Source organism: Sander lucioperca, chromosome 24 (genome assembly GCF_008315115.2).
Source record: "Sander lucioperca isolate FBNREF2018 chromosome 24, SLUC_FBN_1.2, whole genome shotgun sequence".
Taxonomy (NCBI): Eukaryota; Metazoa; Chordata; class Actinopteri; order Perciformes; family Percidae; genus Sander; species Sander lucioperca.
The window spans coordinates 8845627-8869106 of record NC_050196.1 but is presented as its reverse complement, the minus strand read 5'-3'; the positions used below and the strand labels follow the sequence as shown (position 1 = coordinate 8869106).

At 40.2% G+C, this 23480-nt stretch overlaps 1 protein-coding gene and 1 long non-coding RNA gene across 2 annotated transcripts in view; both read right to left on the bottom strand.

Annotated features, from left to right (window-relative positions):
* Positions 1–12639: 12639 nt before the first annotated feature.
* On the bottom strand, positions 12640–14595 carry sox1b (SRY-box transcription factor 1b). The gene has a single exon (XM_031292303.2). It carries the CDS (start codon positions 14256–14258, stop codon positions 13191–13193), a length of 1068 nt encoding a protein of 355 aa, XP_031148163.1. The 5' UTR covers positions 14259–14595; the 3' UTR covers positions 12640–13190.
* A 3421-nt stretch (positions 14596–18016) lies between these two features.
* The window catches only part of LOC116044734, a 129540-nt gene continuing 124076 nt past the window's right edge, over positions 18017–23480 (bottom strand). The window contains exon 3 of the long non-coding RNA XR_004103738.2: positions 18017–18470. This is a non-coding gene — a long non-coding RNA (uncharacterized LOC116044734). The remainder of the gene's footprint in view (positions 18471–23480) is intronic.

Genomic DNA, 23480 nt, shown 5'->3' with positions numbered 1-23480 from the left:
TGTTTGACATGACTATAGAGCTGGGTTTCATCTGCTACTTCTGTTCTGTGTTCCTGTAATTGCTTAGATTGATTGAATGCGGTGGCATTGCTAAAAGAAGTCAGATGGGGCAAGAATCACGAGCAAGTTTGTGATAAAAGGACAATATCAGCCCCATACACTCATTTAGTTAAAGATGCTGTAGTACTTATGGTAATGTTGGCTGCATAATTTGTGCATTCACTAGGGCTGTATTAGCATGCAAATATAACTAAACATGGTGACACTGCAGCAAGTTACTTTATTGTAAATGTTGAGACATATAAATGGGGGGTAGGGGACAAGTCCTCTTAGAGTCTCCTCAAACCTTTCCTCCACTGTTGTGGCTTGTTTAGAGTCTGCTGCTAACCTAATACACGAGTACTATAAAGGCTCTGATACCAAAAGGTATGCCGACAGTTCACATGCATGCAGTTGTCTTTATACTACATTGTGTGTCTGCATAGGAAGTGTTCACATGTACTTCATTGCCATGGGTACGTCACCCAGAACCTTGCAGCTATGTTGACAGGAAAACTATAATTTGAGTTAAAGAGTGAGGTGAAAGAAGAATAAAGCTTAACTGTGATTGAAAGAGAAATTATGAATTTAAGTGAGTTATTCAGTTTTCTTATTGAATTGTATCTCTTATAGCAAAATGAAGGTTGACACATTTAGAAAGTTCCCTCAATACATGTACAGTATGGTTTGAGGCCAGAGGTCAGATAACATTTACACATTATACAGGAATGACAAGTCTCTTATTCATTGTTTTTACCTGCTTTTCTTGTTCAGCGCCATGGGACACAGGAGCATATCCCAGCATGTACTGCACAAAACCCAGTTATTACCTATTTGATTATGTTTTTACCTTCTGAATGTAGTGTTACGTATTTAACTTCCAGCAAGGATGGTTAAAGGTTAAAATATATTTTAAATTCAAATTAAATTTTTTGGGCTAATCACAGTAAATAGATTAAGCTATATATATGATAATATTTGTGTGCGTGTGCGTGTGCGTGCGCACACACTCATATTCTAAAAGTGAAATCTGTAAAAGAGAAAATCTGTAAATACCCTCAGAATCCCTCTCCATGTTTAATCTGAGTCCACAACTACTGGCTGCCAACACAGATCATCCTCCTGTACTATCTCTCTCTGTCTCACACACACGCACACACATGGATATCATTATTCAATATGCAACATCCGCAAATGACACAGAAACAGGAAATCTATAGATGAAACCATATATTCCAATGGATCATACTCATTCACGCGCATGCACGCACGCACACAAGAAGGCCAATGAAAGTGGAACAGCAAGGTGGGTGTGTGTAGGAATCTTCAGCCATGCTATCACTAACAAGCATGCTCCTCTCTCTCTCCTTTTATACAGCAAATCCCCTACTCCACGCCAGAGATTAGCATATTGTTTTACCCAAACACACACACACAAACGTACTTACGCACGCACGCTCGCTCACTCACTCACTCTTTTTTTTTTTTCTCTCTCTAGATATACGTACACTTAAATCTGCATGTCCCAATTAAAAAGTTGGAATCAGTAGGTCACTGATTATATTTACTTAGAAAATGATGAATTAAAACTATGCCTCTTTAACAGCATTCTGTCCAGGAAAACGTTGAACTCACATGCGTTAATGCGTTAGATAATCTGGATAAACTGTTGATAAAGCTAGTTTACAACCAGTCTGATCGTGCTGTAGATATTATATTATATTTGGCCACATTCTGCTTTATGATGAATCATGCGCAAGTTGAAGGAGCTGATTGGATAACATTTCACTGGAGTAGTACCTTGTATGATTTCATGTGACAAATAAAAAATATTTGATATAGGATTATTATAATCAATACATTGTTTAAGTAGCATTTAATGTTATAGTTAGTCGAGGTGGAGCTAATTGGACTACTTCATGCTGTTGGGTAGTTTTAGATGCTACAGCACTGAACATGTTAGCTTTAACATTTGTAGCTGTTTCCTCTGTAAACAGAGGAAATTTCACTTAAACATATGTGCAAGCAGTGAAGACATATCGCACTGCAACAGTAAAAATGTATTTTGGATGTAGTGAAGTTTAGTACAAAAGCTAAGCTATTCATTCACTCTGCCTCTCTTTCTTCCTCTCTGTAGCACACACTACATTACATTAAAGTACTACGTTACTGCTGACCATGTTGTACTTTTTCCCGTTCTGGGAAACGGATCCCTCCGCTTTTGGTCTTCCTGAGGTTTCTTCCATTCTTTCCCAGTTATTAGGTTTTTTGGGGGGCGGGGGTTTTACTGATCAGAATCGAGGGTTTACCTTAACTCAAACAAGATGAGTGATAGTGAGTGAATGAAAACTAATAACCATATGTAGTAGACATAAGAGTCAGATATCAGCTTTGTCCACAACTGATTGGATAGATTGATTGTCTTTGCTGTTCATTCTTTGCTTGTTGCATAGAAGCTGCTAACCCTTAAGAATTTCACTAATCTGGATTTCAATGGAGGGTTTATCTAAATGTTGAGATATCAACATTGGAGACCATCAACACCATATCATTTTAAGGGAATTGTAGCTTTTTGGAGTTTCAACTCAGAATGTGAGAATATAAAAATATAATATAAAATATAAAACAGACAGACACACACACACACACACACACACACACACACACACACACACACACACACACACACACACACACACACACACAGGTCTCCCCATGTCAAACATCACTAAATAATTATGGCACCATTGCTGATGATTGGCACTAATTGACCAGTTTTTTTGGCGGCCAGACTGGTGGGAGGTTGGAGAGACGTGAACCAGATCTCACCTGCAATCTGCAAATGACAGAGTTCCCCTCTGCAGAGGTGAAAGAAAGAAAACGGTTTATTGGCCTCTGGGCTGGCAGGAGACCTTTTAACTCCAGTGATTACCTGAGCGTGAGCTACAGTTGTAATCATGTTAGTGTTTCCTGTTCTCCTCCATTCCTTCCTCTTCTTCCTCTCCCTCTTTTCTTTCTTTCTTTCTTCTCCGAAGTGTCTTAACCCTCCAGGAAAAGAACAGTGGTGTTTGAGGTAATTGGCTTGAGGAGACCTCACTTTTTGTTCCTGCATTTATTATTGGTTTAAAAGTAAAAACTCTTTCTTTTTTTTTTTCTTCTTCTGCTTTCCATTGTCCACTGTTAGCTTTTCTTGCTGGTAGAACACTTGCTGCTACATTTATAAGGGACAATGCAAATAAAATTTTAATTCTTGAAGCATGGTTTGAAGGTAGTAGTAAATACCATTCTGTGAGGTCCATAGGATTATGAAGTAGTTATTACCTTCTGGCATTTTGTAATTTGTTTATTTCAGCACCTGGACAGCTCCAGTGAACTACATTTACTGAATGTTCATCTATATTCATTTTAAAGATGTATGATTGAATATATAATTGTCTCATTCATCAGTGACATGTAGGCAAGATACAAGAATAGTAGAGCAGTGGTGGGAAAAACTACTGTAGTCTAGTGATCGCTATTTTTTACAAAGGAAACATTTGAACTGTCTTAAACATCTCAACTGTCAGCACTAATGATGAGTAGTTGAATTAGAAATTATCATTTTGGCTTATTACAACTTGGATCGTTAAAAGTTGTGTGTAGTGTCTCAACCATAACCATGATTTTTGATGTATGGAGAGGCCAATGAAAAATAATTCCCTACATTTATAAACAAAGTATATAGATTTATATATTAAAAAGAATCATTGATGACAAGTGTGTCAAAAGAAATTATGCAGAATAGCTCTTTACAGTGTTAATTAATTTTATTGGATTAGTAATGCATTAATGTTTGGATATAATCTTAAAGGGGCACTCCAGAGATTTAGTATTAAAGCTTAGATCGGGCCCAAAAAATCAAGCCCGACCCTACCCGAGCCCATGCATATTGTGTCCGAGCCCGGCCCGACGCAAAACTGTAATTATGAGCCCGAGCCCGATTGATGTTCTCGACTACAATTCCGAATTGTTTGAACTGCATAAATCTGTTTAGAAGGGGTATGCTTGGAGAAGTAACAAAAGAGGACATTGAAGGCTGACTATCATCTTTTCTGCCATGGCAAGCCTGCTTCATGTGTCCGTTCATCGTCGAAGTTCCCGTTTTTTGCTGTCATAGGCGAGCAGCGTGCCGCACTTAATGCACTCGACAAAGCCAACACGTTGTCACTGCCCACGACTTGTTTAAAATGGTTCCATACCTCCGACTTTCCTCCATAGTTATTAGTTATAGTTAATTCTCCTGTTTTTATGTTTTTCTTTACATCTTCAAGCTCCATGTTGCATTTAAGCTACACAATACAGCACAGCAGGCCCGGTGTGATGCGTGCGAGTGGAGGAGATGCTGCGCGTGATTATGGCATAGCTTTCTCCCCACCCAATTAGGCTAATAATAAGATTAAGGTAGTAATGATTAAAAAAACACAAATGCTTGATCAAGGGCCCGGCCCGGTCCGGCCCGAGGATAGTGGCGGGAAATATTGGCGGGTCGGGTCCAGTTCTGGCTCAGGCAGAGAATCTAAACTCTATTTAGTATTGCACTTCAGTGAGGACTTGCACGAGACAGATTTGCAAGAGAATGATGAAGGTAGCAGAATCCAAGATATCATGACTATTAGTCGCTAGTGTGGACCGATCTGGTTCCTGCATTTCCGATAAAGCAGCCGGCATCTTTTCATTATAAATGTGTAGTCTGCATGCCCAACATCATCAGGGTTTTGTCAGACTTGACAAAGCTCTTCCAGTGTCACAGAAAACATTATGTCACAGTTTTACATGCTGAGTAGTACTCTCCATCACTGGGGAACTGACCTTTATATGTCAAATCAGCGGAGGTCTGCTCTAATGTTGTAGCTAATGGAGGTGGAGCTAATTTCAACTATATACTTCGGCATGAACACCGGCAACGCTAACAGAGACATAACGTAACGGATGGCCGCTGTTCTGACTCGGGTGCCTGGGGTCTGGTATGGTCTGTTTCCTGACGGTTCATTAAATTGCCGTTAGCGTCCTTATCACCCGATGCTGGAGTTAAGTGCTGGCCGGGTTTGGATTGCTGTAAGGATAGTGGCTGGCTGCTAGCTGGCTGGGGGCTGACTGTGGATGTGTCCCCGGGGCTGTTGTCAGCTCTCATCCCGACTGAAGTCTCTAAGCGCCGGGGAATGAGGCAGACAGACCGGAGTTTGCTAGCTGACTAAATTACCATTAGATTAGTTGTCAATCTCTAAAGCTAACGTTATTGGTGAACTTACTCGTTAGCCCAGTGCTGTTAACCGTGGTCAAAACAATCATGCTAAAAATAACTTTATGAGTGTGTTGAACGATGTTGTAACCTTACAATGTTACACACCAAGCATTGGCATTAGCTACTTGGCAACCAGCACATTGTAGTAACGTTAAGCTGGATCGATCAATATTGAAATGTATCAATAAATAAGGTCTGCTGTATTACTGTGTTGCAAAGTGGCATGTAATCAATAACAAAATGATGCCGTGTGGCAGAAAAGAAAGCAGTATTACGGTTACTGAGTATAACTCTTTTTGCGACATTGTATGATTTACAATTACTCTTGAACGTATCATCTGGGTTCCCGTGTTTTGACAGAAGTTAGAGGAACTAGAGGGGTCAGACGTTATATGACGCCACTGACTGGCACTGGCCAGAAATAAAAGTACAGATTTCTCTCGGTTTGAAAATTTGGAAAGAAATTTGGAAACATTTGGGATAGTGTAAGTACGCCACTCTACAAACTATATAACATAGGTATAGTTGTTTTTAGACATTTTAATGCAGAAATGTTACATATTGTCCCTTTAAGTAGGGTCCTATGAAATCCATTTGATTTGTTTTCAAATTCTGTTTTATTTTTTTTCAAATTCCGTGTTTTCGGATTTATTTTTAGCCCTTTCGGATTTTTTGGATTTGCTTGTTTTCTTTTCACTTCAAAGCAGTATTGACCTTTAAAAACTCAGTGACACAAACTCACAATTTAGCTTTTTTATTTAAACTGTTAATATATTCAGCAAAGCACATTGAAAATTACCTAAATAAAAGCTTTGGATGCTCACCTATAACAATGCTGAGGACACTGCGATCTCGGTTGTCAGAGGTTTCGTCGACAACAACGAAGATTTTTTTCCACGGATCTCTCGCAGCACTTTTTGCGTGTGCTGGTCAAAGACCTGCGGCAGGTGGGTCTGCCTGAGGCTGCTGGCATTTTCTGGGAGTGCACCTCCCTGCTTGCAATGTTTAACAAGAAACGGACGTATCCTCTTCATGTTCTCAAGCGGTATGTCAGCTTCAGCACACATTGCAACAAAATCTTCCACAAACTCGCGCCTTGCATCTATTGATTTTGTCGTTGCCTCAATGGTAACCTGGAGGGATTTGCCCGCTGTAGATTTAGCTTTGTTCTTGAGATGAACTTTTGATTTCAAATGGTCGTTACATGTGTCTTTGCGGGTCCAGTCAACAGTATGTTGACAAAACAGTTGTTGTCCAGACTCATAGTAGTCGTTGGGGTATTGTTCAGCCCGGTATTTAGCAGTCAATTGAGAGTTTCTTAATTTTTTCGCCAACGTTGGCTTATCAGGAGCCACTCGCTTCGACATTTTTTTCCCCCACGCAACAAACTCACAACGTGAATGTGAGGACGTATGATTGATAGGCAACATGTTTAACAATGCCATTTGCCATGGCTTAGGTAGATTCCGTCCGCGTTTTCCGCATCACGGAAATCATAGGGCCCTATTTAAGAAGTCAGTTTTGTACGTAAAAATCTCTACAAACTAGAGCTGTCAAATAAATGTAGTGGATTAAAAAGTATAAAGTAGCAGCAACTGAACCGATCAAGTAAAGTACAAGTACCCCCAATTTGTACTTAGTTATTTTCAAACACTGCGACCAATACTGTATATCTAGTTTTGTATGAAAGCTACAGTAAAGGGATTATTATACCTAAATATTCCAGTAAGTAGTACTCTACTGATCGGTGTGGTTTTAGTGAGCAACGCTTCAGAAAACAAAGCTTTAACCTCTGGACGTGATTACCAGTGATCACAAACCCAAAGCATAGAAAAATCAGGAAGTGAAACCTTCCTGGTAAAACCCCTTATGTGCAGGGAAATGGTGCAGAGTAGACGACCAAAACTTAAAGGGGGAAAATCTACATTCAACACGCAGCCAGCAAGGAAAACAAAGAACATAATCTGTAGTAAAATGCCTTGAAATAAAGCAATAAAGCACAAACTGTCTCCTCATGGCTCCCAGTGGCCCGGTTACATTGCACTGAGGCATCCTTGCTGCTGGTGGGCGGGGCTCCCTAGTGCCTGTCTGAGCAGACGGTGTGTGATGATTATAGGCCCCCGGGGAGATCCAGGGGGTACTCCCTAATTGATTGTCATGAAAGGCCTTAATTGAATTGAGCAGCATGGTGGAACAACAAACCGTGCAGTCCGTTTGATGCCTGGCGTTAAAAAAATGTCAAGGCAGTGGCTACGGAAAGTCTATGTTTTACATTTTTACATTTTCTCCAACTAATGCAGAACTAAGTAATCTTTGGCTTAGGCTGCTATGTAAGAGACGGAGGTGTCATAACAATATTGACAGGTTACCGCTTACAGACTGCAGGACATCAGTTGAAGCCACTACATCATTATGGCGAATACTGCTTTGTCATTAAACAGTTAAAAATGACAGTAGGCGAGGACATATTACAGTTATTTGTGTTATAGCCAAGTGAAAACATTAACACAATGCACCTTGCTCTTGTTGCTGGGGAAAGACCATCTGCTACGCCCAAAGTATTGTTATATGTCAGACTGCACTTTATCAACAATCATTGCATTTTATCTAATAAGCACAACTAGGAATTGTTCCTATTTTTTGTTTGTTGTTTGTTTCATTGTGTACATCATTCCACCGGAAGAATGCAATGTCTTTCTATCTTTACCCTCTATACTAGTACCGAGAGACTGACAATATATTTTACCTTGACCTTGCATAGCTAGACCTATCTCAGCAGCACCGTGTTAGCGCTGCAAAATGGTCTGGCTGCACCTATTATCATTCTGCTATAGGGAAAAAAAAATATCTGGCTTGTTTGTATTTCTTTAAACAAATCCCAATTGACTTGGGCGGTGCTAAGCCCAGGATGCAGAAATGGTATAAAATGGTATCAGGAGGGAACTTATTTAGGTGGAACATTTGCATGTGGGGAGGCGAGCCCTGGCATTTTAACTGACTAAATCCCCACAAAAGATAGTTATTCTTTGTATATTTTAACAACCATTCACCGAAAGAACCAGGCCTGCCGATCTAAATCATAGTTAAAACTTAACATTTTCAGTGTGTAGGTTGCTAGCTTGGAGGTTGTTGTTGTTTCCCGTAGCAGTTTTTTTTAAAAAAAGGTAACACGCAGATAGTGGAAGGGGAGGAGAATGCTGTGTGAAATATGCGGTCAATGGCAGGCTTATAGTCTACATTCATCATGAGTCAGTCTACCTTGACCTTGACCCCATGTTGTTCGGAACAAAGGAATAACTGGCTTGTTAGCAAGCAGTTAAGGCTACAAAGATCAACTTTATTGAAAAAAAAAGACTGAGAAATTGAATTACAAAGTGTAAAAAGTGTTATTTCTGTAAAAAATAACCCAGTGGCAGGTTTCTTCCTATATTTAGAATTTATCTTACTTAATGCTATTTTTAATATTGTTTCATTTGTTCTGTGTAATTGCCCTTTATTAATTTAGTTATCAATGTTCCTCGATGACTTTGCAACTCTGAGCCTGAACGGTCAATAAGTTTTTGAAATTGAGATGGACAGACACAAACTGTGAACAACTCTTTGGTATGTTTTCCCTTTTTAACTTTCTGAAATATTAACAGTGGCTGATAAAGATAGAAAAAGAGAGAACATTACTTTTCAGACAGCAGCAGAGTGATGGAGAGAGTCAGAGCAGCGAGGCTCCCTCAGCACCAATAGGTCTGCTTTTGGAGAGAGAAGGGGGAGAGAAAGGGGAGGAGGGGGTCCTCGGATTAAGAGGCTGAAAAATGGTTAAAACGTGTCAACGTGTAATTGCACGATAAGGCCCCCTCGCGAGGAATCCGTTGGCCCCGTTGCTATTTTCCATTGCGTCCTGGCTAATCTCCTCGCGGCACATTCGGTCTTGTGCAATCGGTCCCCCGTAATCTCCCATGACAGAACCGGGTCCAACGTCGGAGGTGAGGGTTTTTATAGGAGGAGAGGGAGGGAAATATGCAAAGGCGTGATAAAATGATGCCGATTAGCTACATTTAGGACACCAGGAGCATGCTGGATGGGGAGGGGGGGTGCACAGGGTTATGGAGTGGGAAGTGCCAGAGCAGCGGTGTCCAAGCATGTGCCAAGCAGAACATGAGGAGAGGATGAATACTTGCAGCCACATGGCTGTGGATGGGTCCACCCACAGCCTCAGTGTTGGGCCTGTATGGGAGCATCCTGGGCCACTGGGTAATAGTAGACCAGCCTGAGCTTTAGTTGTGACTGATCAATCTCAAATATCTTATTACAAACACTGATTATTGCCTTAAAGTGGTGTAGATATTCATCATTTGCGTGTATTTTTTTTCTTATCTGAGCTTCAGTGAGGCATGACGTAATGTGATGTGATAATTTTATTCATCACACTTCTCAGATTATAATATCTTTACATGGATTTGATATTTTTTGTGTTTGGAAGAAAAACCTCTTGACATACCTTTTAGGTTTAGTCAATTGATGCTCCTTACAATAGTTGTATAATGTACGTTTTTTTGTAGCAAAATTCGTCCATCTTTGATCTTCCAGTTTCATATCATACTGTAGACATCGATGAAAGAGTCCTATAATCATAGAGGCAATAAGTCCAGCTTTATCAAACTTCTATCTTGTAATGAGTTATAATTAAATGGTTAAATATTTTTCTTTCTTCCCCTCATATTCATTTTTTCTTTGCTCACTCTTTCAAAATGTCCTAAATTCCTGTTGATCCTCAACAAACTCAAGTTTATAAATACTCTAAAACTTTTAAAAAATAGAGATTAGTTATCATCTTTGCCTTTTTCTCTACACACACACTTAATTTAACTTTTAAGTCATGACTAGTTACCGTTTTAATTGTATTTTCAGCAATACGAATATTTATGTCAGTTTATGTATCACGAAGTCTGAACAAAAAATCTTTTCTTTTCTGATCTTTCAATCTTGCCGTACATTTCCTTCACATCAATTATTCAAATATTGATCACCGTAAATGTGAAATTAATTTAGGGAATCATAAACAGCCATGAATACTGACTGAGTTTATAGTTACTTTTTAATTATCCCTGGCATGTTAGCTTTGTGAAAATGTTAATGTGCTGAAAAAACAATGAGAAAACAAGAATTCTTATGTATTAATTGTTATCAGTCATGCAGGGAAATGCAAATACAAAGGTGGTTAAATGTGTCTTTTGTTAACCACCACCAAATATCTGAAAAACATGCATTATTCCTTTAAAATAATCCTTGCCTTACATTTACGTCTGTTGCCTTTTATTTCAATGTATATGTCTATGTATTAAGGTAGTAAAGTTATAAAACTAATTTATTTCTGAAGACAAACCCTTCACACATCAATCCAAATGTTAAGATCAAAGACAATCCCAAGACATTTAAAGCATTCTGAATTGAACTACAATAAATCACATAGGATGATTCAGGACTAATACATACCTTCAGTTTAAACAGCTGACATCCATAGAAACGGCTTTGATTATACGTGATTTGCATCTACGTTGCCCTCTTGTCTTTAATTCCAGACCCGAGTGGGAATTAGTCTGATAAAACCAGGGGTGTTGTTTGCCGGGATTTTTGTTGGGGGTGACCCCTGGGATGCCCCAGTTTACACCAGGACTAATCCCCATTCTCCTCCAACACAAAAACCTCCTCTCCTCACCTTCTCCCTCCTCCTCTCTGCTCATTCATTGCTCCCTCCCTACCCCATCCCACCATGGGGCCTCCAGTGATTCAGCCATCAAATTTAAAGAAGGAAATAATTTAACAACCGGGACAATTGCAGACCCAGAGATGCAGGCGTTTGATGCTGGGGGTGAGGAATGGGGTAAGATTTGAAGACCTGTGAGGGACCCAGGTGGAGGCGGGGTTGAAGTGGGCTCAATTGAGGCCAGCTGAAGAATTAGTAGTTCATTGACCAGCGGATACTCTTGTTGTCAGATTTACTTTGGCTTGAGATCTATTACCGAGGTCATGACCCCGAGGCAGGTAAAAAAGAAGAAATAAGAAGAAACTTTGCTTTGCTTGGCCTATGAGTGCGATGTTATACTAACAGATAATACCACAATTTAAGCATGAAGTGGGTCTACATAAATTTAAGATGATACATGATCAAGTTGATGAATAAGTTTGCCAGAATTTGAGCAAAAAAAAACAAGTTGCAGGTGATTCCATAATACAGGAATACAGTAAGGCTCATGGGAAAAGGGCTTTAGCTTTTGAAAAATACATGTATATGCATTTTCTTAACTTGCAATAATACAAGAAACAGAGGGAGGAAATAAGAAATCAACATATAATGCAACATCATTTATGAAATGGAATATATCCCTATAATCAGTTTTGTTATGCTTATTCTGGAATTGATAAATAATGAACATGAAAATGTACTTTAGTTTTAAAGTGTGGGAGTCATCAAAAATGTGGCCCAGTTTTAAATTATAGCAAAATTCAAAAATAGGACATTATTGGACTAATATTTTGTACATTTCTCTCCCTGGAGAGGAAATCCTCAACCAACAAGTGTTAAGTGCAACCTTTGAGTTACAGGCTGTCAGATAAACTGTCCCCCTGAAAAATATGTGAATTGTAGTTATCAGCTCTTGGAGGTATATATTGTAATATATAAACAACAAAAAAACAAAAAGTAATTATAGGAAAAATAAATGTAGGCCTATATAGCCTATTACCATTTCAGGACCATATTCTAACATATCTGAAATCCCCATAATATGACACATTACCCATTATGATGTTCACCATGAATGAATAAATAGCCTATTATGAAATAATCAAGATTCATGCCATCTGAAAAGAGTGCAATAACAAGGGAAAAAAAAAGAGCAAACTATGATGATCCAATTATTTTAGGAGAAATAATCAGTTAAGGGCCCGTCTGAAATAAATATATTTTCAAGTGCATCACCGAGAAAACATGTCTGCCTGTAATGTTGTAATTATTGTTTTTTGTCATTTGCATTTTGACCATATTTTAAGTTTGCCGGGACTTAATTTAAACCCGTGTTCATTGCAACGATACAATAAGCTGCTCGGCATTTAAAAATATATTTCAGAAATGGAATCAATGTGAATGAATATGAAGTATTGGAGGAACATGTTTACACGCCCTTTTAAATCTCCTGCAAAAAGAAATAACCCAGTAACAAATCTTACACTTTTGGAAAATGTGTTAAACTCAGCCCAAAACGGTTTCGTCTTTAACCCGAAAATACCGGCGTGCCATTTTGTAAATTATGTACAATTGCATAAAGGTGTTTCCAGTAGGCCTATTTATTGACAATTTACAAGATTTTACAACAACAAAAACAAATTCAAATTACACAGACTGACTCACGTGTTTACAAGCATTAAAACTGGAAATCAATTTAAATTGCAGCCTAGAAACTTTTTTTTAAACATCTTTCACACCGCCCTCCATTTATTATACGGTTCCCTCTTTAAACAGGTTTTCGGGATCCCTTAAACACACAGCTGGTGCCTTTATTTCACAGAAAAATCGGAAAAAATAACATTCAAAATGCACCAGCCTTCACGGATTATAATTTAAATCGTGTCAAAACTTGGCATGCTCTGTTCGAGAGAGCAAAAGTTAAATCGGATGCGCTTTCCTTTAGCTCGGACAGACAAAATCCATCACTGAAAGAAAATAAAATTAACAATAAAAAAGTTTGTTCAAAGTGATTGCATTTTTATGGCTATAAACGCCTTTAATTTACAGTTCAGCAGCCTGCGCCCACATCTAAGTATTTAAATATTTGGTTGTGGTTTGTAGTGCTTATAGTAGCCTAGTACATTTAGCGATTTAAATATGAGTCAGAGGAACCGTCCCGTTTACCGGAGTGGAGCCGCTGCTCTGGTAGTGCTGCGGGTGGAGCACGTGCAGTCTGCTATGAACCGTGGAGTCCCCCGCCGCTTCGCCGGTCGGCAGATACATGCTGATCATGTCCCTCAGGTCCCCCGTAGGGCACGGCGGTGGCGCGCGAGCCGTGGAAACTGGGGGGCTCACGCTGGGCTCAGATTTCACAAGGGACCCCAAAGTCCCTCCGATCGCCCCGGACACCGGGGAGATACCGGAGCTTTGGTGCTGGTGAGTGTAGCCGGTGATACCACCATATCCCGGCGGAGAGGCGCTCATGTAGCTTTGTGTAGAGTTTGAGATGGGGCTGTAAGATAAGGCGCTCATGTCGTACCTGTGCACGGGCTGCGGGTTGTGGGGGTGGTGATGTGGGTGATGCGGGTGATGCGGGTGGTGCGGGTGAGCTCCGGTGCCCGGGTGTTGCGTATATGCCAGCTGCGCCTCTTGCATCATTGCGTGAGCCGCTGCTGCTGCAGCCGCCACCTGGCCAGAGTATGTGCCGTTTGCCCAGCCGTTAACGTGCGTGGCGTAGCCCGCATTTGCCCCTGCGTGGCCCCCTCCAGGGCTCTCCAGTCGCTGCCCGCCACCCATCCCTACACCCGCAGGTGAGCCGAGGAGCCCGCCTGCCAGCGAGTATTTGTCCTTCTTTAGCAGCGTCTTGGTCTTCCTCCGCGGCCGGTACTTGTAGTCCGGGTGTTCCTTCATGTGCATGGCCCGGAGCCGCTTTGCCTCATCGATGAACGGTCTTTTCTCCGCCTCGGTCATCACCTTCCACTCTGCACCCAGCCGCTTGCTGATCTCCGAGTTGTGCATCTTGGGGTTCTCCTGTGCCATTTTCCGCCTCTGGCCCCGGGACCAGACCATGAATGCGTTCATGGGTCTCTTGATTCTGTCCTGGGGGACTTTGCCGCCGTGTCCCCCGCCTCCTCCTCCCGCGTGTCCCCCCGGGTTGGATGGGTTAGTCTGGGGCATCACGGGGGAATGTAAGTCCGTTTCCATCATGATGCTGTACATTCACCTCGTCTTGGTAGGACAACACTTCTCAGTCAAACACACACAAACATTCAGGCTGGCCCGCGCGCAGCTAAACTTCCGAGGAAGGGAGAGATTAAAAGACTGGAAGAAACTGTGTAGTCTCAGGATGAAATCCACTCAGAGGTAAACTTGCTCCGCACTTCCCCTTTTCGCCTTTTCCCTTTTATCCGCGAGCGCTGAGAAGAATAGAAACCGGTTGTTCGAGCTTACTTTGGTTGAAGCTGTACTAGGAAAAGTTACCGGAGCGTGCCCGGGCCGCGCGCTTTGACAGCAGCTAAATGAGCGAGTGACGGCCAATGGAGAGGCTCGAGTGGAGACGTGATTTGCATGCAGGGGCTCGAGGTTCTGGTGACGTCGGAGCGCGAGACCTAAAAATTACTCCCTCTGTCATCTGTTTTGTGTGTGTAGCTGGTGTGTGTAGCTAAAAACACACAGCATGTAAACAGTTTAATTCCCATAATTATATGCACGTCCTCTCCTTTACACAGGCTACAATAGAGTCTTTGCGCTCTAATATTTTCATATCACTTTGTACAATTTTAAAGAATAGGGAAAAAATCTATGTTTCAGCAAATAGGCTTAAACTTTAATGATAACGAAAATAGGTCTGTATTCCACATGAATAGTCTATTTATAGAGTTGATTTCAGAGTGTAAAAACTGAAAACACTGATGTAGTTTATTAAGCCCATTAGCATCAGAAATAGGCTATCATTTTGAGATTTAATTATTAGGGGCAGATTACTCTTTTATACATCACGATCTATAAACTATCTTATAATAAAAAGCCTTTTTTTTTTTATTTCTCCCTGTTTTTTGTCAAACTAATGGCTACACCGCCTCCTATTCAAAGCCACAGGTGCTTTTCTGTTGTGCCCGTTGCTAGGAAACAGGTGACTGACACCCGGAGCACGTGCCATTCAAAGCACCTCTATTGTTTGTTTCACCAAAGCTGCAGGAGAGCATGAGAGAAAGAGGGAGAACTTTAACCCCCTGAAACTTCTGTAATCCTATAATAAATTTTAGAAATATTGATTTTTAATCATACAATTGTTACATAAATAGGACGTGGCCATCATAAAACTGCAGGCCTGCTGCAATAGGCGCGGGATTGCTTACATGCTTCTGTTTCTATATTAATGATCAAGCACAATTCTGCCAAGCAATTTTACTTAAAGATATAATTACATTTAAACTGTAAAGGAGAGACTGGTGTTTTTAAACAAACAATACCTGGGAAAATTGAATGTTTGAAAAATATATTCATACTATTACTATTTTTACTACTGCTGCCAATAATAATAATAATGATTATAATTGTTACAATAATGATAACACAGTACACATAGACCATCTTATACTAGACAGACAACTTTCTCCATTTATTGTGATTAAACTGTGATCAATACTTTAAAATACCCATCAAAATGTCCCAGAGTTTAGGTGACATATTGAAGTGAAAAAATGTTAGGACATTTAGTTTACTATCGTAGAAGACAAAGAAACGCAGGCAATCTAAGCATTTGAGTATCTGAAAGCAGTGAATGTTTGGCGCTTTTGCTCACGAAATGATTCAGAAAATATAATATAAATCACCATATTTTGGCACTATGAAGCTTCTAAGCACACACATAATAAATATATATATATATATATATATATATATATATATATATATATATATATATATTTTTTTTTTTTTTTTTTTTTTTCATTTAACATTGCAATTTATCGTTTGGTATTCCAGTCTCCTCCTGCTTCACTGGCTTCCCGTCATGTGGAGGATCTTTTCAGCCCTCTGGGATTATGCTCCCAAGTGGCATCTGACAGGTGCTGCCCGCCTCTCGGCGAGCTGGTAAACTATATTGGCACGCTGGCATGGCTGGATTTTTCTCTCGTTCCCTTGTACCAGTTGACTGTAGTGCTGTTAAGTGGCTTGTATGATCTGTTTTTATGCACATTGTGACGATCTCCTCTCTTTCTGCCTTTTTGCATCCAGCACAGAAACACACGGACACACATTGTATCTTTAAAACACAGAATAAGCAGCATCACGAAAATCCTGAAGTCAGTCCTCGAGGTGGAAATGAAATCGGCTAATTGATAGAAATATTTCACATTGACCAAATACAGAAGTAATATCTTGTCAGTGACCACGCTGTTTCATTTTCTCATGAAGTGTCTATTCATCTATTGACTTCACGTGCAGGGACTTTGTCAGATTGGAAGACTTAAAGATTAAATGAACTCTCAGTCTTGAGGTATTTTACAGATTACTGAATGGACAGCTAATGAGGAGAATCAAGTTTTTCAGGGACATTCGGATGGTTTTATTTACAATGGCGTCTGTGACGTGTTGACCTTTGAGAGTCGATGCCTGTGTCCTGGCTTTGTTTGATGAGTGAATAGAAAGAGGGACATCACCATTGTCAGCTCTGTCAGATCATAGCTTTTTGTATTTTGTTTCTTGGTGTTAGTGTAATGCCATACAGACTTACTGCAGGTGAAGTCACAAATGGCTCCAAATAAGCTGAATCTAGTGTACCTATTTGTGAATTTTGACCACCAGGCGGTTTACTCGAAACATAATCATACAAAGCTTTGTAGTTGCGGTTTTAAAATATTGATACACGTCATCATCTACTTTATTTCCCTTTATATTTATTCTCTTTATTAAAAAGAATAGTTTGGTTTTCATTGAAATGTCTGGTGGAGCTCAGTATTAAAAAATGTAAAATCATAATTTATTTGCTTTTTGCGTGTTGATATAAATGTAACTGACAGTGTTAAATGAACTGAATTGAATCAAATTGAAATTGTATAATGGCAGACTTTGTTATATCAGCAAATATCATATTGTGATAAAACCTGTGATTTACACCCCTAGTGTCTACCTGGCATCCAGCAGACAGCCATATATAATAAAATATATTGTATAGCCTATTTTTCTTTTACAATGCAAAAAAAAGGTTTTTAATAACTTTTTTGTTTTTATTCTATTGTTTTAAACTGTTTATTAATCGGTCAAAAATCTCATTGTCGGTAACGGTTAATCATTAACATCCCTACTTGCATATCAAAAGTGCAATTACAAAATGATCAAGGCAATAACGCAGACAAATAACAAACAGTAACACATGAGAAGTACTCTGATTTCAATAGCATCAATTGAGTGACACATTTAAAAAAAAAAAAAAAAGTTGGTCGCATTTAGCTTTTTCTATGTTGTGGAGATAAAAGGAACTGCCCTCTGTACTCTGTTGAATCAAAGTCCAACGGAAATCAAATTTAGTCATCCTTTTTGCAGTCAATAAAAATGTTAAAGTAAATAAACATGGGCAGTCAGTGTGTTGTTAGCAGTGGTATTGAAATAAGGGTAGGCATGTTTAGATGGTTTTTAATGGGCTGCAGCTAATTGGCTATTTAGCGTTTGTTTAAGAACTGCTAAGATTAATCGATTAGTTGGCAACTATTTTCATAATCGGTTTGAGTCAAATTCTCTGATTCCAGCTTCTTAAATGTGAATATTTTCTAGTTTATTCACTCCTCTGTGACAGTAAACAGAATTTCTTTGAAATGTGGACAAAACAAGACATTTAAGGACGTCATCTTGGGCTTTGGGAAACACTGCCTTTTTTTTTTTTAAATACAATTTTCTGACATTTTATTGACCAAACAACTAATCGATTAATCGACAATGACAATAATCGTTAGCTGAAGCCCTAGTCAGTTTGTACAGGACAAGATGTGTGTTCATGTTTGGAAGTTGGATAAGGAGGAGGAGGCTTAAGCAGCAAAGCTAACGTGGGCTGTTGTTCACAGTCTGCGGCTCTTGCGTCGTGTAGCCGGCAGCTGTGCGTCACCGGTAGAACTGCTTACTCGTTGCTTTAACCAAATATAAAATGTAGCAATTTGGTCGACTGTCAAAAGAAAACACAGGACGTGTGATTTAAAGAGAAGATATATTTCCTGTAGCAGGCAAAAGTTACGAAAGTATTCGTATGCACAGTTTCTGAGTTAGTCCATTCAGTGTCTCTGTAGATGGACGGTGACACATCAGATAAGCTCCACTTGATTTTCTGTTTCAGCTCCAGATCGATGACCGATCGTTCCCAACTATTCCCCAAAACGCTGTGCTGCTGGGGCTGATTTCTTCTTGCCATAGTTTCCCAAAGTGAAGAAATGTCCGTATCTGCAACAAACAATATTTTTGATAAAGCAGATTACAAAAATTGATAGCAACAGGGATAGAAAACAATCAAAAAAACAAACGGTAACAATAATTTCATTTACACAATTTATCCCAATTCATCAGACCATCATTGCATTTCATGACAATTAAAAACAGTTGAATGCTGTGATTAGGTTTATGCGTTGCTAGTTTTTTTTTTTGCTTTTAAAGAGAAAAAAATGTTAAATATCAGCAGATACTTTCACCTCTCCAAACCTCTAAAACCCTTAAAATAAGTGAAATATGAGATACTTTCACCTTTTAACTCTATGAGTTAAAGCCCAACCCAGGCAGTGGTTAAAATAAGATGACATCTACTTCTATGTCCTGTGCAACCCACATTTTGTATATATTTACCAGACAGCAGTGTTGAGCCAGCGTGGCCTAACTGGAAATACCCAGAGAGTACTGCGACAGGTATTGTTTGGAGCAGGACAGCCAATGGGACAATGCTGGAAACACTGCCTGCACTTCTGCTGGCCTGGGTTAGTTTGGTTTACACTTGGTTTTAAGGGGTTATTTGGCTTTTTCTGCTTATAACAGACATACAATATAGGCTATACAAATAGTTATTGTTGTCAATTTAAATTCTTCAGAATCGGGCATTGTGAAATGTTTACATCGAGGAAGCTTATATCTCTGGTCAGTTACACTCATCAGTTAAAATGTTTGACAGGACAAAGTCTTTGCCATTAAAAAAGCAACAGCATGTGTGACGTGTCTACCCACTGGGTGCAAATCACATGTAATGTAACAGTTTGTCGCGAGGGTGTTTTTCTGCCTCGCCACTTCAGCGAACTGGTCTAATTGCTGGCGTTTGAGACTGCGATACTCTTAGTTTGTGGTACTTTCTATCAGGTTTTCATCTCTTAACTAGCACTTAAATACTGTTTATATGGCCCAGCTGTAACTAAATGCTCTTTGAGTAGTTTTTCTAATCTCGTACATAGACTGTATATAAAGAATGACGACGCATCACCGCTTCCTCCCACCGAACAAAAGCGAAGCCATACAAACAGAGCGCCGCTATCTTGTAATTTTGGAGCCAGAGTCCGCGCAGTAGTAATCGGCTGTGGTATCAAAGTCCCGCCCATACCCCCCCCCCCATTATATTAACAAAAAATGAAGGACAAATTGAATGAGAAGCCGTTCTCTCCAAAAAACCACATCAGTGGAACCAAACTGACACAAAAAGTCAGAGATACCGGAATTTAACAGACCATGTTGACGCACATTACATATAATTATGCATAAAATGTCACCACTTTTTTTTTCTCAACACGCACTCCTGGACAGAGCAGAGGATCAAAGAGCGCTCGGAGATAAAACGCAGCAGTAAGGATTTTCTTCACATCTTCACGCTGCTATTAGGCCTGAATCTCTAAGCCAACAGGCCACACACGCACACACAGAATCAAAGGCATTTCTCCTGTGCAGCAGCCGACCCGGTGGGTTTGTTTAAGGCTCTCTGTCACAGCAAGCTGTCAGCTCTACTGGAGCTCAGCCTTACAGACAGGGCAGGGAGTACACTGACACGCAGACGTGCATGGATACAGTACACATTTACAACAGCAAGCTACGACATATGTCACGTTGAGCGCTCAGACAAAACAATTCAGCCTTCTTGACTCTGGATACGATTGCAGCACTAACATAGTTGATGATGAAAATAGTTATCAACAGTACTTTCTTTAAATTGAAAGTACAACTTTTATTAAAGACCAACTTTGTAGTTGTGATCACTTTTTATATAGAATAAGCTCAGTAATCTATTGGGAAATGGCAATTTTCTGAAAGCCTCAAATTCTCTCCATTTATAAAGGAATGAAATCAAATATAAAATTATTCAGTGGAGTTTTTCTGATTACGCTACCATTAGTTGAACCCAGTCACTCGTTTATATGAACAGTTTAATGTTGTAGCAGAACTCTAAAACAGCTCTCATCCACCCCTGTGTTTTCTGCAGGTGGGGGAAAAACATTGATGGATGAAGCGCTCCACTTCCTCTGCGACGACCACACCCAGTACAGCCCTCGGGAAAGCACCGGCAAGCAGAACGCAGAGGAGAACCGGAAAGGTACGCTCTCACGGAAAACACCTGACAGGCTGACTTTTTTTTTTTTTAATGACATACGGCACTATGCTATGACATAAACTCTCTATCTTGAGATAAAGCCATAGTTTAAAATCCACTCTCAGAGGGAAAGTTAAGCGAGTTTGCTAACCCGATAAGTGCCATTGTCAAACTTCTGCACACTCAGTGCTGTGCTCGTCTCATAGGGGGTCTAGCAATTGTCAGTTGTCTCTATTTTCCTGTAGCCTCATACGTTTTTGCCGTTAAACTTTAAGCATACATTTAAAATGCACCACGTAGGCTCAATGTGCACTAAAATAATAAAGGCCTTAAAACTAAATTTAACTAGAAGGGGCCTCAGGCTATTATCATTTCAGTTTTCTAATGCGCTTTAGCCTTATCAGAGTAAAATCCAGTTAATGTTTAAAGTCCGTCGCCACTTCGTCCTTCCGGCCCTAAACCATACTGTACGAGCGGCTTGGAAAATGGATAGACGCTTAAGCGTGGTTAAAGTTTTGATTGCATCGCAGATCCCAAACTTGGTCCTGGTGTTTACTGATACTCTTATGTGCTTTAAAATAGGAACAAAGTTTGTGAATTCCTAAATCCTAAAAAAAATGATTACTGGGAGCCAATGCGAATGAATTCCCTTTGCTCCAGCAGCATTTGTAGGAAACATCAAGCTTTGAAATTCACTTTTTTTTAATAACTTCCATGAATAAATTAACTAGTTCTAGCCATCTTTCTTCCATCCATTTTACCCCACTTTCAAGTGTCAGAGTAAAGTGGCCTGGTGTACCGAACACCGTTAAGCATTTGCACTCATCATTTAATCATCGCACCTCGTCCTTTGATTGACGCCTAATGAATGCTCGGGGTCTCAGTTTACAAGACGATCTCTAACAGAGCTTTGCTAATGGGTTTTGCCTGTCTGCCAGACAGCCCAGGCTTCAGGCTTCACACCAGAGCTTCAAGAACATTTATTCTATAATTTCTCTTACATATATAACATAATTAACTTAACAGACAAAACTAACCCAACAATACATATTCTGAGCTGCTTTGCCGTTACGGACGGAACGTTCACGTCAAAAATGGAAAGTTTAGCATTAAGTTCATAACGTAAACGAGGCCTCCGGTCATTTTCAACAGCATCCGTCTCTGAGTACTTTCACGATTAGCGGCCATATCGCCGATCGCTAATAGGCCCTGGCAATAAAGGTCTGAAACTAAGGGCGACGGATAGGTTTAATGTCTGTGCGAAGATGTACCAAACCCGAGTGTTACATATGACACTTTCTTAATTTTTCATACGCTCAATTCTCTACGGCAGGGGTTCTTAAAGTTTTGATGACCGAGTACCAATTTAGCCGGCGTGCGATTGTGGGCCGCACTGGGAAAGTGCGCAGATAAAACAAAATATCTTCCATCTCACTTCCACGTTAAACTGCAGAGTTGTCCATCAAAATTGCTAAAAACTGTAGCTTACAGCACTGGCATTGATGAAAGAACGTAATTCCCAATATTTGCAAGGTGCCACTAGTTCCCACGCATCCAGTAGCTTTCTACAAGTTGTCATTCCTAAACTGACAGACGTGCGTCAAGCGGGGTTTATGCTTCCGATGGGGGCTCTACGCAATATATTTACTTGCGCGCCGGCGTCTGCGTCGTTCTAGCGCATCTCTTTAAGAGAACAGCAGGGCCGGCACGTGTGCATACGTACGGCTCTCCACGTACCTACGTACGTACCCACGGCGCCCATTTAACGCAGGAGCATAAATTGGCGTTAAGGGGGGTGCAGTTTGACGCAGTAGCTGAGTAGTGCATTAAATGTAAACATATATACATACTATACTATGACTTTTTATGGCAGACTATGACACAAACTATATATTTCAACGATTGTATGTCTGTAATGTGTTTTTTTGCATCTCCGTCCTCCAGAAAATGCTGGAGGAGCAGCTGGAGAACCACAGGGAGGCTCATCCCAGACGAGCAGCGGATGCAGGACGAACTCACAGAGTAAGCAAAATATTCTCTCGATACCGATTTGTTTTTAAAGATCCGGCATTTTAGCCTTTTTAACGAGAGCAGATGGAACCGAGGGAATTACACGGTATGTCTTGTGACATGCATGTTTTTATTTAATTATTTGTTACCTTTCAAAGGTAATCAATAATACATTAAAATACAGTGAAGGTCTCCATTTAATCATTGTGAGTCATTTTGTGACTTGAAAGGCCTTAAACGTATGACTCCTTGTCATCATCACACCAGGCACATTGGCCCTCATTTATCAACCTAACGTAGAAACGAAGGAAAAGAGGAAAGAGATCACTGATGCGGTCAACGGTGTTGCCGTGGTAAATCGGACTCCAGCTGAAGATTATTTAATATGCAGGCTTATATTGCAATATCTTAGGCCTACACGGTGTACCTATATTTAAATAAACACACAGTAGCGGATTTTACGCAGCGTCTTTTATTTTACTCGTGTTTTTTCATCGTTCACTTGTGGCCATTAACGACACTTTAAAAGAGAAACGAAAACCTGAAGAATAAATAAAAATGTTGTGCATCGTCACGTTTACCGTATCGAGTATCGTTGCCAAACACAACGCTATACCTTTTAAAAGCGAGGAATAACATCCCGTCTCATTCGTACAGCCCCCAGTCAGGGCTGTGCTGGACACTGCTCTCTGGGCATCGGGTCATCTGGCTCCATCGCTATATTTATGGCACCCTGTTTTCCTGCGCGATGTTGTGCAGAACCCCACAGGCTAAAACAACCCTTGCAGACTTTTTCTTTCGCGTAGGGTCCACCGCGCTGATCAGAGGCGGAGCATTAATCATTCCGATGGAGCGCTCCAACGTGGCCCGTGCGCTGTTGTACCGGC

Coding starts and splice junctions, on each gene's coding strand:
- sox1b (XM_031292303.2), bottom strand. CDS start 14,258: ATGTACAGCATCATGATGGAAACGGACTTACATTCCCCCGTGATGCCC.